The sequence below is a fragment of the Malurus melanocephalus genome, unplaced genomic scaffold, assembly GCF_030028575.1.
Source record: "Malurus melanocephalus ecotype Western Australia unplaced genomic scaffold, MMel_1.1 scaffold_1082, whole genome shotgun sequence".
NCBI lineage: Eukaryota > Metazoa > Chordata > Aves > Passeriformes > Maluridae > Malurus > Malurus melanocephalus.
The window spans coordinates 20,539-37,539 of record NW_026624314.1 but is presented as its reverse complement, the minus strand read 5'-3'; the positions used below and the strand labels follow the sequence as shown (position 1 = coordinate 37,539).

Sequence of the window (17,001 nt, the reverse complement as noted above, 5' to 3'; positions counted from 1 at the left end):
AATAGAAAAGGATTAGAATAGAGTATAATAGAATTAGAATAGAAAAGGAATGGAAGTAATGGCWGCTTCAGCTGCTGGAAGGGCAGAATTCTTCCTGGCTGTGTGACTGAAACCTCAGCGTTTATCACAGGAATTCAAAGGACCTGACTCACCTTGGGCYGACTCCCAGAGATTTGCAGAGGAAACAGGAAGGGGTACAGCAGGAACCTCTCTTGTTTTTGCTGCAACACAAACTTCTCTGAGTCMCTCACCTTCCCAAAGCTCTGGCTTCTTGATGCTGGCAGACCCATGGAGTTTTCCTATTTCTCCAAACAGGAGGAATTTAACCAAGAACTGCAATTTCTTGTCAAGAAAAMTTTCTTTATTAATCCAAGAGAAACAAAGCATTTTATTCCTCGTGTAAGGAAAGATACATTTTTCCCTCCAAATAAGTTTTATTTGCAGGGGCAGCAGAACATGACCATCACTCTGGGTAGGCTTTCCAGCTCCAGTGTTACTTGGGCCCCCCTGGGATCAGTAATTCTGTCTGAAATCTTTGGGCTTGGCTTGTGAAACCCTCTGGAGAATATGTCCAGAGTTATTTTGATCTAAATGCCTTTTTACTTTCTTTATTTAAGCATTCTCCAGTCTGATTTGAATGAAGTACCCCAAAGTAAAGGCCTTCTCCAGCRTTCCCGTCCACAGGGCTGGACAAGATGCCAAAGCAGGTAAAAAGAAAACCAGGAATTTTGTGTGCTAATTAAATTTTACTGCCRGGAGAGAATTCCTGGCTTATTTCCATGCAGTCAAGATTAGGTAACTCCTAATGAATATTCACCCCTGYTTCATGAATTGTCTGGACCTATTTGCTGCAGGTTTGAGCTGTGTTAGTGACACCAGGTAGTGATTTTTGTTGTGCCCTGGGCTCTAGCAGGGCAGGTGTTAATGAAGGCAGCGAGCACATCCTAAAGGTGTTTGTTCAGGAGGATGAATGGACACGAGAGTTGTGATTTATTTTCAAATATTYTTTTACTTCACTGAGCAGGGCAGCAGAACCAAGCCCTTCCTCGGGCCTTGCAGTGGATTTAACTTGCCTGGTGCCAGTTGGGGGACACGGGAKGAAAAGGGAACTGGCAGGAACTCCTCAGGTCCATGGAGTGTTTCCTAATTGTGCTGTCTGTTCTCTGACAGCAGCAAGCTGCTTAGTGCTCATTCAGAGGAGAATAACAGAAATCACTTGGGTGGCAATGCTTTACTGCATTGCTAAGCTTTTTTTTCCTCCTTACTRTGTAAAATTCTGTACTACTGGAAATGAACTACTTATGCTGTCTGCAGAAGATAATGATGCTCCTAAATGAGCAAATTATGGTAGCTTTTCTCCTTTTTTTTTTTTTAGGAATGTGCTAATGGGGGTTTGCAGTGTGTTTCCCCTTTATCGATGAGCTCAGCTCATGTAGTGGGATGCTGCTAACTAAATTTAGCATTTTTTGTAGAAACAAGATGATGCTGTTAACTTGGTTAATGTGGTACAGGTGAGAAGGGACAATTTGGACAACTTTCTGTTCAAGAGGAGAACAAAAGGAATATTTAGAATGCAAAGATCTGGACTGGCATCTTTTCCATTGTTCGTTTTCTTTTCTAGCCTCTCCTGTCCCCAGAAACAGCAAACAGGACCTGGAATCTCTCTTCTGGCTGGTTTTCCATTACATACAACAAATGTGTCCTTCCAAATAGTGCTGTCAAGGACACAGGAGCCCAGAGGCTGAGATTTGAATACTTTAGGTGATTCTGAGGGGGCAAAGCTCCAGCTAATGCAGGCCAGCTCTTCCCCCAGCACCATTTCTCCACCCTGGCTGTGATGGGTGCACTCTGCAGCTTTCACTCTGAGAATGGAAATCTGCATTTTTGTTGGTCAAAAGTGGCTTCCAGCTGTCCCTGAGCCTGCAGCCAGCCCTCCCTGCTTCCCTGAGCCCGTGGCAGGGCTTGGATTGAGTGCATGACATGCACAGGCTTAGGAAGGAGCCAGTTCCAARAGCGTGGTGTGAGTGTGTGTGTGCTGAGCTGCAGTGGGAGCCCACAGCCACGTTCTCTGAGTGCCTTTGCTCACAGCCAGAGCACTTTTCTAACTTCAGAACAGGTGGGAGGAAGAGYAGCTCAAACATCCTGAGGTCTGGCTGCTGCTGAGGCTGAGCTTTGGGGACATGGAGGCAGCAAAAGAGCTAAAGCAGGGGATGAGATCAAAGTCCAGCTTTTCACCTTTCACTGGTGCTGATCTGCCTTCCCTTCCAGGAAAATGGCCAAAGGGAAGATTCTCTCATCCAGAATGACCTCAGTGAATCATTTGAAGAAGAAGTTAGAGCCTTCCTCGGTGATGAAGAGAAGCTGCATCTTTTTGATGACCTCACCAAAGTGAATCCGGTGACAACCATGACAGGTGAGCAGCCAGGGGGTGTTTGCTGAGGGATCCCTTTCCCTGCTGGCACTGACACATGAGTTATGTATGGACCTGCATCACTCTAAATCACCCCATTCTCTGTTAAACCCAATGGGTAACAAAGCTGCAGACTTTTGTTACCACCAGGCACGGGAGGAGTCAAATGCATTTTGCAAAAGATGCTGACAGGAGGTGTTGCCTTTCAGTTCTGAAGTGTCTTCAAGCAAGATACAGAGCCARCCTGTTCTACACAAATGCTGGCTGCAGCCTGGTGGCTTTAAATCCATTCCAGCCCATCTCCTGCCTCTACTCACCTGAGCTCATGAGGGAGTACCACGTTGCACTTTGTCCTCAGGTAACCCTTGTGTTTAGAATAACTGCCCTTCTGCAGAGCCCTGGTGTCAAACTGCTCCAAATTCATATCAGCAAAATACTCCTAAAGGATAAAACCCATTTCTGGTGAAATATTAGTTCTGTAAAAAGCAGTGTAAATGTGAGATGCTGTCGCTGCTGGCCAAACAGCAACATAAAATAATAGATATAAAAACACACAAAAGTGGGTGAAAAAAATAGAGAGAAAGAAGGAAGTTTATTGTGGGACAAGATTTTTTTTATTCACTTTAACAACCAGAGTATCAAACATATATTATTTTAAGAGATAGCTGTTTAATTAGTAATTAAAACATAATTAGTGAGTTTGTAAAAGCTACAGTATTAATAATGTTTATAATTTCTAACCACCTGCATTATCAATTTTACATTCTAATCTCTTTTTCTCAACAATAATCAAAAATATAACATTTCTCCTCTATATAAATTATTAATACTCCCTTTCTCTTCTCAAAACTCAGTCACACACAATAATTAACTAAATTTCAAAATCAAAATTTATAAAGCCATTTTTTCCCTCCACAAGATGCTCCTTGCTATCCATTGCTGTTGAACTGTGTGGTTACAGTTCCCTTAAATGTGAATATTCTCTTCCACTGCCAGGATTTAAAACCTCACATCTTTGCAGTGGCTGAGCAAACCTACAGAAATGTCCAAAAGCAGATGGACCCTGTGAACCAGTCCATCATTGTGAGTGGAGAAAGCGGCGCTGGGAAGGTAAGGAAATTTTTTTTTTTGTGATACTTCTCTCAAGTTTTGAGCTCTGCCAACGATTTGTAGTGCAGTGAATGAGCAAAGATGAATTAAAAACCCCTGTGACAGAGCACGTAGCCAATCTGCCCAGCATGGCTCTCTTGAAATGTGTGTGAAGCRTTAAGTGATTGCTGCAGTTAAACACACTCTGCTTAATATAGCAGCTCTTCAGGTGACAGCTGTCATTTCTGGAGGGCTGGCTTTGAATCATTCAGCAGAGTTGGTGCCTCAGCCTGCTGTGTCAGGGAGCTCGTGTGGCTCTCAGCAAACCCTGTGTACAGACTTGGGGCAGTGGGTTCTGTGAGTGTCATGGCCCATCCCTGGTCAGGACAATGCTGAGGGTATTTGTAAACCTGAGAACGAGATGCTTTGTGTAAATGGATGGACTCAAAATCCATTTACATTCCTTCCACCCTAAGGCTGTCTGTTAATTCTGGCTGATCTGCAGATGGTGACACCTCACTGGAGGTGCCATTCAGCAGAGCACTGCCACTGTGGCACAGTTTCCCCCGAGCCAGAGCTCTGAACCTGGCACASTTCCTCTCCTTAGCCTCCCCTCCAGCTGCACAGTATTTCCAGAAGGCAGCAGTGCTCACTGGCACGACTGATAACATGTTACAAACCCAGGGCTGATGTGGGGCCTCTCTCTTGCAGACCTGGACCTCTCGCTGCCTCATGAAATTCTACGCCTCCGTTGCTGCCTCAGTTATCTCCCCAGAGGGCAACGAAACCGTGGAAAGGATAGAGAAGAGAGTGCTGGATTCCAACCCTGTCATGGAAGCCTTTGGTAAATGTGGCTTTTTTAACAGCAAACAGCCCTCATGGCCACTGTGGCCATCTCCTGTGTGACCACAGGGGTCTGAGCTATCTCTTGGCTCTCTCCTTAAAAAAAACTCTTAAATTCTGGAGCCACTGACCCTCACCCTCCTCCAGTGTGGCTGCATGGCACAGTGGCACTGCTCTGACTGTTGTGTCTGCTCTGCAATTCCACAGGGAATGCCTGCACCCTGAGGAACAACAACAGCAGCAGGTTTGGGAAATACATCCAGCTGCAGCTTGACAGGTAACAATTACTGCCCCAAATCTTACCTGTTCTCTTTAAATCCTTACAAGCCTAAATCTGCCATCTTATTTCTGCCATACAATATTTTATCTGTCTTTAGAGCGTATTTTGGTTTGCTGGCAGCTTAAACTGCTGTTATTTTCCTTTCTTTTCTCTTTCTGCAAGCTCTCACCCGGATCTCTAAAAGAAAGTAGTGGGAAAACAGAGATGCTGTTAAGAACTCTGAGTAAAATATGAASAAAACTGAAGGTGAAGTGCAAAGCATTCACAGTCAGTTGGTCTCACAACACCTCTTGGATTCTGGGGAGATGTTTTGTTGTAAATCTTTGCTCTTTTTCCCTCTCTAGATTCCATCATCTGACTGGTGCTTCCATCCAGACTTTCCTTCTGGAGAAGACCAGAGTTGCCTATCAGGCTCCCAATGAAAGAAACTTCCATATTTTTTATCAGGTTTGCCTTCAGTTAATTTTTGCTGAATATTTCTGACACACAGCAGGGATGAAATCACCAGATTTAGCACAGTTGCAACTTTTAATAATTACCAGTTTCCCTGTCTCCCAGGCTTCCAAATTAAATCATCCTCCCAGTATGTTATTCCTCACTGTCTGTGAACTGCAAACACCAAAGGCAGAATTCAATTTTTACCTTGTTTTCCATCTCCAGATCACAAAAGGTGCTACAGCAGAGGAGAGGCTGGAGTGGAACCTTCCAGAAGGGGCTGAGTACCGTTGGCTGCCAAACTCTGAAAGGAACTTAGAAGGTAAAGATTAATTTCASTAATTAATTCATCAATCAATCCATTAATAATGGCTGGAACTTTAAAGGAAGGCAAAAATATATCCTGTTCAATCCCCTGGTCAGCCAACAGGAGTTTGCAAAGCATTAATGAGATTATTTTTAAGTTTAATTTCGCACTGTTAGGACTTAAAGCTTAAAATCAGTCACTTGGCTTAAAATAGCTGCTTCTGGGCTGGCAGATGTGCATCTCTGGGGCTTTGTTTAGGAACTTTCTTGTCTTTGTGATTCACCTGCCAGAGGCATTAAAAATCAGTGGGTTGGTTCTGCAGTTGATGTGTGGGATTTACCCAAACAGCAGCTCTGCTCTCCGTGGACAATTCCAGCAGTGCTGGGTGTGCTGAGATGTCCCCTTTGCATGTGTGTGTGTGTGTGCATGGCTCTCTCAGGAGCATTTTTGGCTTTTCAGAGGACAGCTTCGAGGTGACCAGAGGGGCCATGTTCCACCTGGGCATCGATGGTGCCACGCAGAGCAATATTTTCAAGGTCAGCAGAGCAATATTTTCAAGGTCAGCAGGGCAATATTTTCAAGGTCAACAGGGACACCAAGAGGCTGCTGAGGAGGTTGGGAATGTTCCTCCCAGGGTGGGAATTTCTGCTGGAGCAAATCCACATCCCTGTGCAGAGCTGCTGCTCCTCACTGGAGGGGCCTCAGCACCAAATGTTAGATCTGAGCTGAACATCTGCCCCTGTGAGTTCAGCATCCCTTCAGGAATTAGGGGTTCACACTGAAATTTGGGATTTGTTTGCTTCTTTTTGTGCAGAAATGTTCTGACCTGGGCTGTTCCTGTGGCTGAAGGAAGGCTCAGGGGCACTGATTGTATTTCAGGTGTTATCAGGCCTCCTGCACCTTGGGAATGTTCAGTTCTCCAATCCAATGGATGAATCTCAGCCCTGTGAACTGGAAGACAAAACCAAAGGTGAGGCAACAACCAAGCCATGCTCCAGGGTCTTGTTAGATCAGTGCAGATGCCTAAGGAAGGGATTAGAATAAGCAAAGAATGCAGAGAATTATTTCCTTTAGTTAGTTAATTTAGATTTACTTTTTAGAGGAACTTTAAATTGAGTACCTGAAATTCTAGGCACATTCCACATTGAAATTAAGAGTCTGGTCGTGCAAAACTTGCTCCAAAGTTTGGATAAAAAGCTCCAAAATCCACACTGAAGCTGGAGAGCTGATGGAGGTGTCACTTTTTTCTACATGATCTCTAACCCTTCCACACCTTCAGAGGTTTGGGCACACCAGATAACYGTGCACTGTTTGTTCTGCTCAACCAGAGTTTGTGAAGACCACGGGGGATCTGCTCAAGATTCCTGTGGAGGAACTCCTGGAATCCTTAAGGATCCGAACAATCACTGCTGGAAAACAACAACAAGTGTTCAAGAAGCCATGTTCCAGGGCTGAGTGTGAGACCAGGAGGGACTGCCTGGCCAAAGTCATCTATGCCAGGTAAGGATGTGCTGACCCAGGTGACTTTTGCTGTTTCATGACATCAAAAATTCCTCTTTCTTCCAAGTGACACTGACAGAAAGAGCAGGAAAATAAATCACTTTAATTGTTTCAGACAAGAAACTTCCAACTCATGCCATTGCTGTTGCCTGCAGGTTGTTTGAGTGGCTGGTTTTGGTCATAAATGAAAACATCTATACAGATCCCTCAGTGTGGACCAACTTCATAGGTATGGAGACCCCATCTTATTTAACTCAGGGCTATCAGCCCTCCCAGCTGCTCCTCAGCTGAAGCTCCCTGTCCTCCCTCATTCCCTCCAGGTCTGTTGGATGTTTATGGGTTTGAAGCTTTCCCTGAGAACAACTTGGAGCAGCTCTGTATTAATTATGCCAACGAGAAACTGCAGCAGCACTTTGTAGCTCACTACCTGAAGGCACAGCAGGTAATAGCCCAACCTGAAGATCAAATCTTCAATATCTGATTTAAACCAGCATTTTTCATCCCTTTAACTGTGCCCAGGAAGCTTCAGTGAAGCCACAGAAAGGATGGAGCAGTGGTTTTTCCAGGAGGGACTGTTTGCTCCCTGCAGTCCCTCACTGCTCACACACTGCTGATCCCAGCTCCCCTGGGTGCCCTGCAAGGTGCCCTCCCCTCCCCAAATTGCAGCTCCATTACCCAAATGTTCTTTGCCATTAACTGGAATCAGGGAAATTACTTTTGCTGGCACCTCCTCCTTCTCAGCAGGGTTTTGTCCATTTATTCAGGAGATGAGATTTTCTGTGACTGCAATTTGTGCTTTGCTACCCCCAGGCTGCTTTCCCTGCCCGCCCTGGTCAGCATGCCAGGGGTTAATGGTCAGGGAAGATGGAAACCAAGTTCAAGCACACAATTGCTTTCCTTGAAACGGCTCCATGACCTCTGTTTATARCACCCCTCCCACTCCCTGCCTGCCCTCTTACCTCTGGATCTGGCTGTCCCCCAAACCACTTAAATGCCATTAGTGGCTGTGCTGAGCAAGCTTTTGGCAGGAGACTTTTCAAATCACTGCCCAGAGCTTGTGCCTGTTAAACACTGCTGACAGGTTGTCCTGTAATTCAGCATAAATATTGTACCAATTATTTCAGCCAGGATCTCTCTGCACTTCCTTTCAGATCTTGGCTTTTAATGGAGCSCAGTTGGTAAAGCCTGGCACACAAAGGCTGGGTTAGGGCTGTGTCCCAGTCCAAGGAAGGAGCTCTGCCTGTTCCTTGTCCTTCAGGGAAATTCTCAGCCCAGCCAGGAGAGGCTTTGTGTGACTGCAGCCTTTGTTTACTCTCCAAAGCAGCCTTGCAGCTCCCTCTGATGAATTCATGGCCGTTCTCAAATCCTCAGAGCAATTGTTCCAGCAGGTTCTGATCCACACCCAAAAGCTGCCTGGGGTACAATATCCTCCTGTGGGGTTTTTTTTTCCCAAGCTTGGTGTTGACCTGGAGCTGAGCTGGGATTAACTCCTCAAACAGGAGCTGCCTGAGCTGCCCAGGGCACAGAGCCCTGAGCTCTGGTGCCCTCTGCTGCAGCATCACCCCTTCCCTCCTCCTGCAGGAAGAATATGCWGCTGAAGGCCTGCAGTGGTCATTCATAAACTACCAGGATAACCAGAACTGCCTGGATCTGATAGAGGCAAATCCTCTCAGCATTTTTTCCTTGCTGAATGAGGTAAGTGTGACCTAAACCCTGCATTTTTAAGGCCCAGTTTCTTTTGTCCCACACCACCAAAGAAAATACAGTGAATTCATAGAAAAGTTGTCAGCTACAAAATTTCTGCAGAGCTTCAGTTTCAGAAAAAAACATGGCCCTGCTTCCTCCTGTTCTTAGTTTTCTTTCCTCTCTGTTCCTGGATGTTCTGATTCAAATACAAAGCCTCAATTACTTCTTTCCCCCGTTTCCTTCCCAACATTTCAGGACTTGCACACTCAGAGCAGCTCCAAAGGTAAAATGGCTCTGATTTCAATTTCAAATGTTGTAGCTTTTAGAGTCAGTTCTGTGGGACAGGTAAGAGATGCTGCAATTGTGTCTCCTTTGCAGGAGTGTCGTCTGAACAGACCCTCCAACACTGACCTGTTCCAAACCAGGATTGAGAAAGCCTTGGCCAGTAATCAGTGTTTGAGTCGAGATAAATTCAGCAAGAAGCCCAACTTTATCATTTCACATTATGCTGGCAAAGTCTGCTATCAGCTGGCAACAATGGTGGAGAAAAATAAGGTGGGTGTTTCCATCAAGAGCTTTTTATAATAATAAAACARATATCCTACAGATCTGAAGTAAAAAATATAAATTTAAATCAAAGCACCACTAACAGATCTGTTCAGTGCTGGGTACTGGRCATGCCTTGCTCCAAATAAATCCTTCAGGCCATGTAAAACTGGGGAATGTTCTTGGTGTGATTCTCAGTGAGCAGGAGCTTTGTTGCATCTTTGAGCTGAGGGTGAACTGGATTATCACCAAACCAAGGTTTTTTCCATTCTGGGAGATGCAGAGCTGTCAATGGCATCAAAGCATTTCTGTAACCATAAATACAGCACTTCATTCCCCCAAAATTCAGATTAAGTTGATAAAAAGCAAGAGCATGGACTCAACTGCTAAATGTGCTGAAAATACTCAAATTTTGGCCAATTTGTGCTACAAGGGATTAATTGAAACATGCACTATTCTGCAGAGAGGAGGGTCCCTTCTGAGCAATTCTGGCAAATGCTTTTGGGGATGCARTAAAACCCCACCTCTTAATGAAATGAATATTTGTGATGTCTGCTGCAGTCTGTCCTTCAGGGATTCCACCATCCTGAGCCCTGGAGCTCACTCAGGCTYGTGCTGGAGCAGTGTTGGGAGCAATTTTGCATTTGACTGGATTTGCTGAATGTTCAGCCAAACATTGTTCTCTGTTCCCAAAGCCATGAATGGATGTACATCATCAGATTTGAAACTGCAGCTGTGGCTGCATCAAATTTGGCATCAGAAATTCTGTTCTATCTCTGTTTGGGGAGTTTTGAGTTTGTTTTCAGAGGTGCAGGTGCCAGCCAGGTCCAGACACTAATAAACCATGTCTGTGTTTGCAGGATGCTGTTCCACCAGAGCTGCTCCACGTTTTGCAGAACTCAAAGGACCCTTTGCTTCAAAAATTATTTCCTGTGACAGAAAAGAACCAAAATAACACCAAAACCCAGAACAGAGCAGCTGTTGTTACAGTGGTGTCCAAATTCAAGGTAATTCCATTCAGGTTTCTGCCTGAATTTTGGAAACTTGATTTGCTATCAGGTTTCTGCCTGAATTTTGGAAACTTTCTGATTTACCATCAATAATTGATGAAAGCATGCACAGAGTGGGGTTTTTTTTACCAAAACCCAGAACAGGGCAGCTGTTGTTACAGTGGTGTCCAAATTCAAGGTAATTCTGTTCAGGTTTCTGCCTGAATTTTGGAAACTTGATTTACTATCAATAATTGATGAAAGCATGCACAGAGTGGGTTTTTTTTTACCAAAACCCAGAACAGGGCAGCTGTTGTTACAGTGGTGTCCAAGTTCAAGGTAATTCCATTCAGGTTTCTGCCTGAATTTTGGAAACTTGCTGATTTGCCATCAATAATTGATGAAAGCATGCACAGAGTGGTTTTTTTTTGTTTTTTTTGTTTTTTTTTTTTACCAAAACTCAGAACAGAGCAGCTGTTGTTACAGTGGTGTCCAAGTTCAAGGTAATTCCGTTCAGGTTTCTGCCTGAATTTTGGAAACTTGCTGATTTACCACCAATAATTGATGAAAGCATGCACAGAGTGGRKTTTTTTTTTGCTCAGGCTGGCCCGTAGAGGTGCTCTGACAGTGATTCTGTGAAGCCATCCTTATCAAAAGCAGTTTCCTGGGTTGGGTGGCAGATTCCTGATAGGCTCAGCCCCAATGATCCTGTTTTTGATTCCTGCAGGGCTCCCTGGAACACCTGATGGAGATTTTGAACAGAACCACACCCCACTACATCCGCTGCATCAAGCCCAACGCCGACTGCAAGGCCATGACTTTCAGAAGGGAAGAGGTAACTTTTCCAAAGCCTTTCCTTGCTCAGAAGCCTCCCAGAGATGCTCTGTGGGGCTTTGAACTGGTTTTGTAGGATCTGGAGTCACTTGCAGAGCTCTTTTCACAGCACATTTACAAATTTCTCCTTTGAGATGAACCCCTTTCAGAGTCACTGAGGCTGCTTGGCACAAACACAGCCCCTGAGCACAGCAGCTCTTCCAGCTGCATTTCTGAGCAGCCCAGGGCACACAAAGACCTTCAAAACAAAACTCTGCTCACTCCTGGGGTCCAGGAAGCTGAGAAACTTTRGGAGCAGAGCAGCAGATGCTAAAGGTGTAACTAGAGAACCTCATTGGGTGGGCAGTCAGGCTTTAAACACTCATGGAATGGGCTGAGCAGGGAAATCCTAAATCTGAGCAGGGAAATCCCAACACTGAGTATGGAAATCCTAAACCTGAGTATGAAACTATAACCCTAAGTATGTAAATCCCAACCCTGAGTAGGGAAACCCCAACTCTGAGTATGGAAATCCCAACCTTGAGTATGGAAATCCTAAATCTGAGCATGAAAATCCCAATTCTGTCTTTTCACACACTGCTGGGTTTGGATAGCCAGGACAGGGCACACAAGAAGCAGCTTCCACAAAGTCAGTGTTGCCTAAACCATCTCAATTTGTGCCTCAGGTTCTCAGCCAGCTCCAGGCCTGTGGAATTGTGGAAGCCATCAGCATCAGTGCAGCAGGTTTTCCAGTCAGGTAAACCCAGCTCCTTGAGTTATTTACCAATACAGCAAAAAAAAAAAAAATTAAAAAATCTTTTATTTACCAATACAGCAAAAAGGATCAGTTATTTACCATACAGCAAAAAAAAAAAAATCATTTATTTACCAATACAGCAAAAAAAAAATCTTTTATTTACCAATACAGCAAAAAGGATCATTTATTTACCAATACAGCAAAAAAAAATCATTTATTTACCAATACAGAAAAAAATCATTTATTTACCAATACAGCAAAAAGGATCAATTATTTACCATACAGCAAAAAAAAAATCATTTATTTACCAATACAGCAAAAAAAAAAATCTTTTATTTACCAATACAGCAAAAAAAGATCAATTATTTACCATACAGCAAAAAAAAAAAAAATCATTTATTTACCAAGACAGTCATGGCTCTTGCTGGAATTCACTGTGCATTTTGTCTCTGTCAGGATCCCTTTCCAAAGTTTCACTGAACGCTACGAAATACTGAGAAAATCCTCAGGCTCCAGGAAAAAAAGAGTGCCTGATAAAAGCAACTCTCATCCTGCTGAGAACAAAGGTAAGTTCTTCAGGTGATCCCTATACAATCAAGTAAAATTGTCACTACATCCATTTGATCTCAGATCATTGCTGTATTTACCACTATTCTCAAATTATTTCTTTAACCAATCACCAACCTGAGTTTCTAATTTGCCTRACACTTAAAATCTCTCCTCTTACTGCTGATTTTCTGTGTTCCCCTTGGGTGGAACAGTCTCAGTCTGGGGTTCCCCTCACCCAATATAATTTGATTTAAAGTTGATTCTTTAATAGACTTGAAAACCACTCATTTTTTGGCTTATCTTCCTTCTCCTTCCTTTTTTTTTTTTTTCCCTTGTTTCCTTGCTGAATCACTGACCTTCCAGCTTACCTGGACTCTGCTGCTTCTTCCACCTTTTGCAAACTTCTCTTTTTTTTAAGCAAGAGTGAGGATGGACTTTAAACAAACCCAATCCAGCCTACAGGTAATGCCTTTGCAATGAAACCTCTGAAAGGAGGAGCTCATCAGGTGCTTACATTTTGTACTGAAGGTTTCTGCAACCCCTTTTTCTGCCCCAAATGAATCCCCTCTTCACCCAGTTATGGTCTGTTCCATAACCAGCAGCTGTGGGAAACAGGACCAGTGAGCACCAGATGARTAAAACTGGTGGAAATCTACTCACTGTGTGGAAATGGGGGAAGTAAGGAAGTGCAGGCTGGAAATTACTTACACACTGAGTCTTTCCCCCTCAATTACAAACCCATTAACTGCAAAAGCCTCTTTGTGATGGGTTTTTAGTCTTTTTTTTATCTTGAGGGGGCAATAAGCTGCAAACAAATCAAAACAATTGGCCAAACACGGGGATGAGCTTTTGGTTCCCTTATCAGCCCAGCCCCATGAACACCAGCAGAGCCACCAGATGTCTTCCTGTAAGCAAGAATTGCTTCTGTTTGTTTTCAGGACCTTCAAATGCTCTCATCTCCTCAGAAATATTTATAGCAGCAAAGCAAACAGTATCCAGGATGGAATGATGCAAAAGCCATCCTGCACTGTGCGTGCAGGAACCTCTGGAACAATCCAGGGACAGCTCTGAACTGGGTCTGCCTCTATTTCCAAAGGGATTCACTTGGATAACCTGTGAAAAATGGTGCACTGTGTCCCAGAAATGGCTTTAACAACCTGGAATTGCTGCAGTRAATTCCTGTCAGTGCTCTCAGAGCCCTGTGATAGMTGGAAATTGGGTGGGATTTGTTTCMCCTTCCTGCACCTTGCAGTACATCAGGGCTACAACTCACTGGTTTTCGTTCTTTGCTGCCACAACTTTGAGTTTTGTGTTTAATGTGAATTTCTCAGGACTGAGCTGCTCAGTTTGTTCTTCATTGCACTGCTGCTGCTTTCTCCTGTTTCCTTGGAGGATGCTTTAACAATGGGAGAACACCTGAGCCCTCCCTGCTCCAGTCTACCCAAAAAAATGACATTTTAACCTGTGGATAACTGAGGTTATAATAGATGGGAAAGCAGCACCAACCAATTCAAACACTGGTTTTAACCCCACTGGTTTTCTTGTTGGTGGCACCTGGTGCAATCTGTGCTGTCACATTTTAGCCCCAAACACATCAATGCTGTCAGCCCTCACCTCCTCCCCTCTTGCTGCAGGTGTTTCCCCTCTAAATGGCCAAGAAATCTCAGTGCAAAGGCAATTCCCTGGTCCTGATTTCCACATTTTGTGACAATTCCTCCTCAAYCTTTCATTTCCAGGAGAGACTCTGGTGGTGGATGATGGCAAAGCTGCTGTTCTGGAGATCCTCCAGGAGGCTGTTACAGGACAAACCCCTGCTCAGCACACAGGGAACGGARCAGAAACCCCCTCAGTTTATTGTGGCAAAACCAAAGTGTTCCTGGCCAATTCTGTGGTGAGTGATGGTTCAGGGTGACCAGAATTTGGCATTTTCCATCAAATTATCAAAATCAATCACTCATGAGAACCYAGCTCTCCACAGCRTTTTGTTTAATGGTCTCTGTGCTGCCAGTGGACAAACTGTCAAAATTCCAGTAATGATTTTTAAAAAAGGCAGCTGTAAAAGAGRAGGAGTTTGAGCACATTTCCAACCCTGAGTRCTAACTCCAGGCTCCTGTYCCCACTGCAGCTGCAGCTCCTGGAAGCCAGGAGAGCAGAGGTGTTAAACCAAAAGGCATTTTGCATTCAGTGCTGCTGGAGAAGATTTAAAGAGAAGAAAGCGGCGAAGGAGAAACGCTCTGCAACTCTGATCCAAGCAGGTGGGGCTGAAATAACAGAGCAAGGGGGGCATTTCCAGTCACACTGGGTGATTCCAGAGTGTGCAGGAGCTGCTGGSATTCTCTGCACTCAGTTTTTTCTCTGTTAAATCCCCAGCTTTTCGTTGCTGGTTAGCCAAGAATCGTTTCCAGAGGATGCGCAGGGCTGCCGATGTCATCCAGCGGGGCTGGAGGAGATGGAAGGTGAGATGGGGCTACAGGGGAGCCACTGAGGCTTTTTGGTGTCTGAGAAAGAGCAGTCACTGCTGGAACTACAACCCAGCGCTGTCAGTGCTCCAGAAAACACCAGCTGATGGGCAGAGGAGATGCCAGTCCTACACAGCTCATCCTGCAGAGTAAACTCACTCCTTACCTGCATGGCAGTGTCCCAAGGGCTGGGCTGCCCTTCCAGATTCCCTGTTTCTTAGGCTCTGAGTTTTTCAGTCCTCAGCTGTGTCCAGGACAGTGAGATTTTGTTGTTCTGTGTCTTYTTCAGGCAAAAATGGCCGCGTTCGCCGCAGCAGAACTGGACGAGGGTGAAGGAAAGGAGTTCCCAGCTCCTGGAGCCCCCTGGGCCAAAGCTCCCTGTCCCCTGGACTCAGCGTGGCCTCTGCAGGCCATTGTCCAGCTCTGGCCCCTGGGGCTGGTCCTGGCTGCTGCTCCTGTCACCATCCCAGGGCTCCACAGGGCCCTGGCACTGCTGAGCTGCCTCGGGGGGCTCCAGGGCAGAGGGGACARCTCCTCCCTGGGCTGTGGCATCGCCTCCATCAGAGCCCTGCCACAGGTAATGACCCTCACCTCACCTGCAGCTCGGGGGAGCTGCTCTGAGCCTGGGAATGCTCTGGGAAAGCATTTCCCAGCCAGCCACAGGCCCTGGCTGCCCTCACAAATTGTATCGTGACAAAGCACCTTTGGGTCTGGGTGGGAACTTGGTGTTTGCACTGAACTGTGTGTTCTGTGCCACCCCAAACTGTGCCAGGCTCAGCACAAACACTCCCATCTGCAGAATCTGAGCGAGTTTCAGTTCAATTTGCAGTGCTGGTGTGTTCTACAATATTATTCTACAATAACCACTGCTCTTAAATCGGTTTGTAGTGGGCTCCTCTCTCCTCACCCACCAGGTGTTCACACTTTCAAGCACCAACTCAGAGTAACAAAAGCAGCTGCAAATCTGGCAAATGTGAAATCTGAAAGCTCTCCCCCTCTTGTCCTTGCAGGGCTCAGTCAAGTTCCACTGCAGGAGGTCCCCCCTGCATTTTGCCACCGTCAGCCCCCACAAGGACTCGTTTTCCATCACGGGGTTCAACCAGATCCTGCTGGACAGAAAGGAGCTCCTGCCCACATAGRCCCTGCTGCCCTGGCTCTCTGCAAGCTGCTGCTTTCAAATCACTCAAAGTCCACTTCTGCTGCTACCTCAGAGCTTTCACAGCGCTGCCTTGTACCTAGAGATGATGGAATATAAAATAAATTAAAATATGTTAAATTAAAAGSTGGGGGCAGCTCGTCCTCCCCCACAGTGCACACGGAAATATCAACACTAAGGGAACAAATCAAACTGATCAGGTGCTTGAAGCAATCAATACTTGAACTGAAAGCTGCTGGCACTGCCTGGACGAGCAAGAGGCTGGGCATGAGAGAGAAATAATGCAAATATTCCTGATTGCTGCTGGATTCTCTGCAGTGCACCCGTCCTGACTGACCACGAGTGTCCAAGAGAGTGAGGAGCAGCCAACTGCAGCACCCAGGGCAGATGTCTCAGGGAAAARCAAGGCTGGGCTCTTGTTTTTATCTACAGAAGCACAATCTGAACTCCCCAACAGCACCACCCTGCCCAGGGGCTCTGTTCCATCCCCTTGTTGCTCGTGGAGCTCAGAAATGTTCAGCTGCTCTGTGTATGACATTCCAAATAAACTGCTCAATGCCTTGGCAAATTGTCCGAGCCTTGCCAACAACATTTAGTGAACAAAAATATCTCAGAGTGCTCGTGGATTAAAATAAATGGAATTATTTTTAATATTRTCATAATGAAGCAACATTTCCMGTGGYTGCCAGCATTTCTGTACAACCAGAAAAAATCCACAGAGTATCAGGTTGAAACCCCAGGATCTAAAATTCTGTCCAACATAATCCTGTCACAGTTTGTCAGCTCTAAACTGAAATCAGAGAATCAGCATCCACAAAGTGACCAAGACACACAGCTCTGGCTGCTGGCAAAGCTCAAAAATAAAAAAAAATCTCAAGGTGATAAAAACATTCCCAAAGCCGAGCTCACTCGGGAAGAATGTTCTCCTTCTCGGGAGGCTCCACAATTCCCAGGCAGCAGTCTGCAAACTCCACAAACAGAGGCTCCTGCATGAATTTCCTCATGAGGGAGCTTTTGTCCTGGGCCTGGTCGATGGTGAGCAGCAGCTGCCGGAGGTGAGGGTTCAGCAGCAAATCCCTCAGCTCTTCTGATTCTCCTGGAAAAAGAAAAAAATAAAAAAAATCAGAGTTACAAAAGTGCTTGAGACCACCTTTATTTTGCAATAAAATTTCAAATGAGTCA

The 17,001-nt window shown here is 45.2% G+C and overlaps 2 protein-coding genes across 3 annotated transcripts in view; one reads left to right on the top strand and one right to left on the bottom strand.

The window, feature by feature from the left end:
• MYO19 (myosin XIX) overlaps positions 1 to 16,995 on the top strand; it is a 25,562-nt gene extending 8,567 nt beyond the window's left edge. For both annotated transcript variants that reach the window (XM_057386872.1, XM_057386871.1), the window contains exons 2-25: positions 618 to 707; positions 2,269 to 2,413; positions 2,620 to 2,768; positions 3,407 to 3,520; positions 4,211 to 4,343; positions 4,550 to 4,619; positions 4,967 to 5,069; positions 5,283 to 5,379; positions 5,824 to 5,900; positions 6,244 to 6,334; positions 6,693 to 6,864; positions 7,020 to 7,093; positions 7,185 to 7,306; positions 8,446 to 8,559; positions 8,929 to 9,105; positions 9,957 to 10,103; positions 10,813 to 10,920; positions 11,585 to 11,655; positions 12,112 to 12,221; positions 13,941 to 14,095; positions 14,330 to 14,459; positions 14,575 to 14,660; positions 14,953 to 15,240; positions 15,674 to 16,995. In XM_057386872.1, coding sequence (XP_057242855.1) covers positions 696 to 707; positions 2,269 to 2,413; positions 2,620 to 2,768; positions 3,407 to 3,520; positions 4,211 to 4,343; positions 4,550 to 4,619; positions 4,967 to 5,069; positions 5,283 to 5,379; positions 5,824 to 5,900; positions 6,244 to 6,334; positions 6,693 to 6,864; positions 7,020 to 7,093; positions 7,185 to 7,306; positions 8,446 to 8,559; positions 8,929 to 9,105; positions 9,957 to 10,103; positions 10,813 to 10,920; positions 11,585 to 11,655; positions 12,112 to 12,221; positions 13,941 to 14,095; positions 14,330 to 14,459; positions 14,575 to 14,660; positions 14,953 to 15,240; positions 15,674 to 15,802 — 2,874 coding nt within the window. In that variant the 5' untranslated portion in view covers positions 618 to 695 and the 3' untranslated portion in view covers positions 15,803 to 16,995. The remainder of the gene's footprint in view (positions 1 to 617; positions 708 to 2,268; positions 2,414 to 2,619; positions 2,769 to 3,406; positions 3,521 to 4,210; positions 4,344 to 4,549; positions 4,620 to 4,966; positions 5,070 to 5,282; positions 5,380 to 5,823; positions 5,901 to 6,243; positions 6,335 to 6,692; positions 6,865 to 7,019; positions 7,094 to 7,184; positions 7,307 to 8,445; positions 8,560 to 8,928; positions 9,106 to 9,956; positions 10,104 to 10,812; positions 10,921 to 11,584; positions 11,656 to 12,111; positions 12,222 to 13,940; positions 14,096 to 14,329; positions 14,460 to 14,574; positions 14,661 to 14,952; positions 15,241 to 15,673) is intronic.
• Positions 16,725 to 17,001, bottom strand: part of ZNHIT3 (zinc finger HIT-type containing 3) — a 5,796-nt gene continuing 5,519 nt past the window's right edge. The window contains exon 2 of the mRNA XM_057386870.1: positions 16,725 to 16,915. Coding sequence (XP_057242853.1) covers positions 16,725 to 16,915 — 191 coding nt within the window. The remainder of the gene's footprint in view (positions 16,916 to 17,001) is intronic.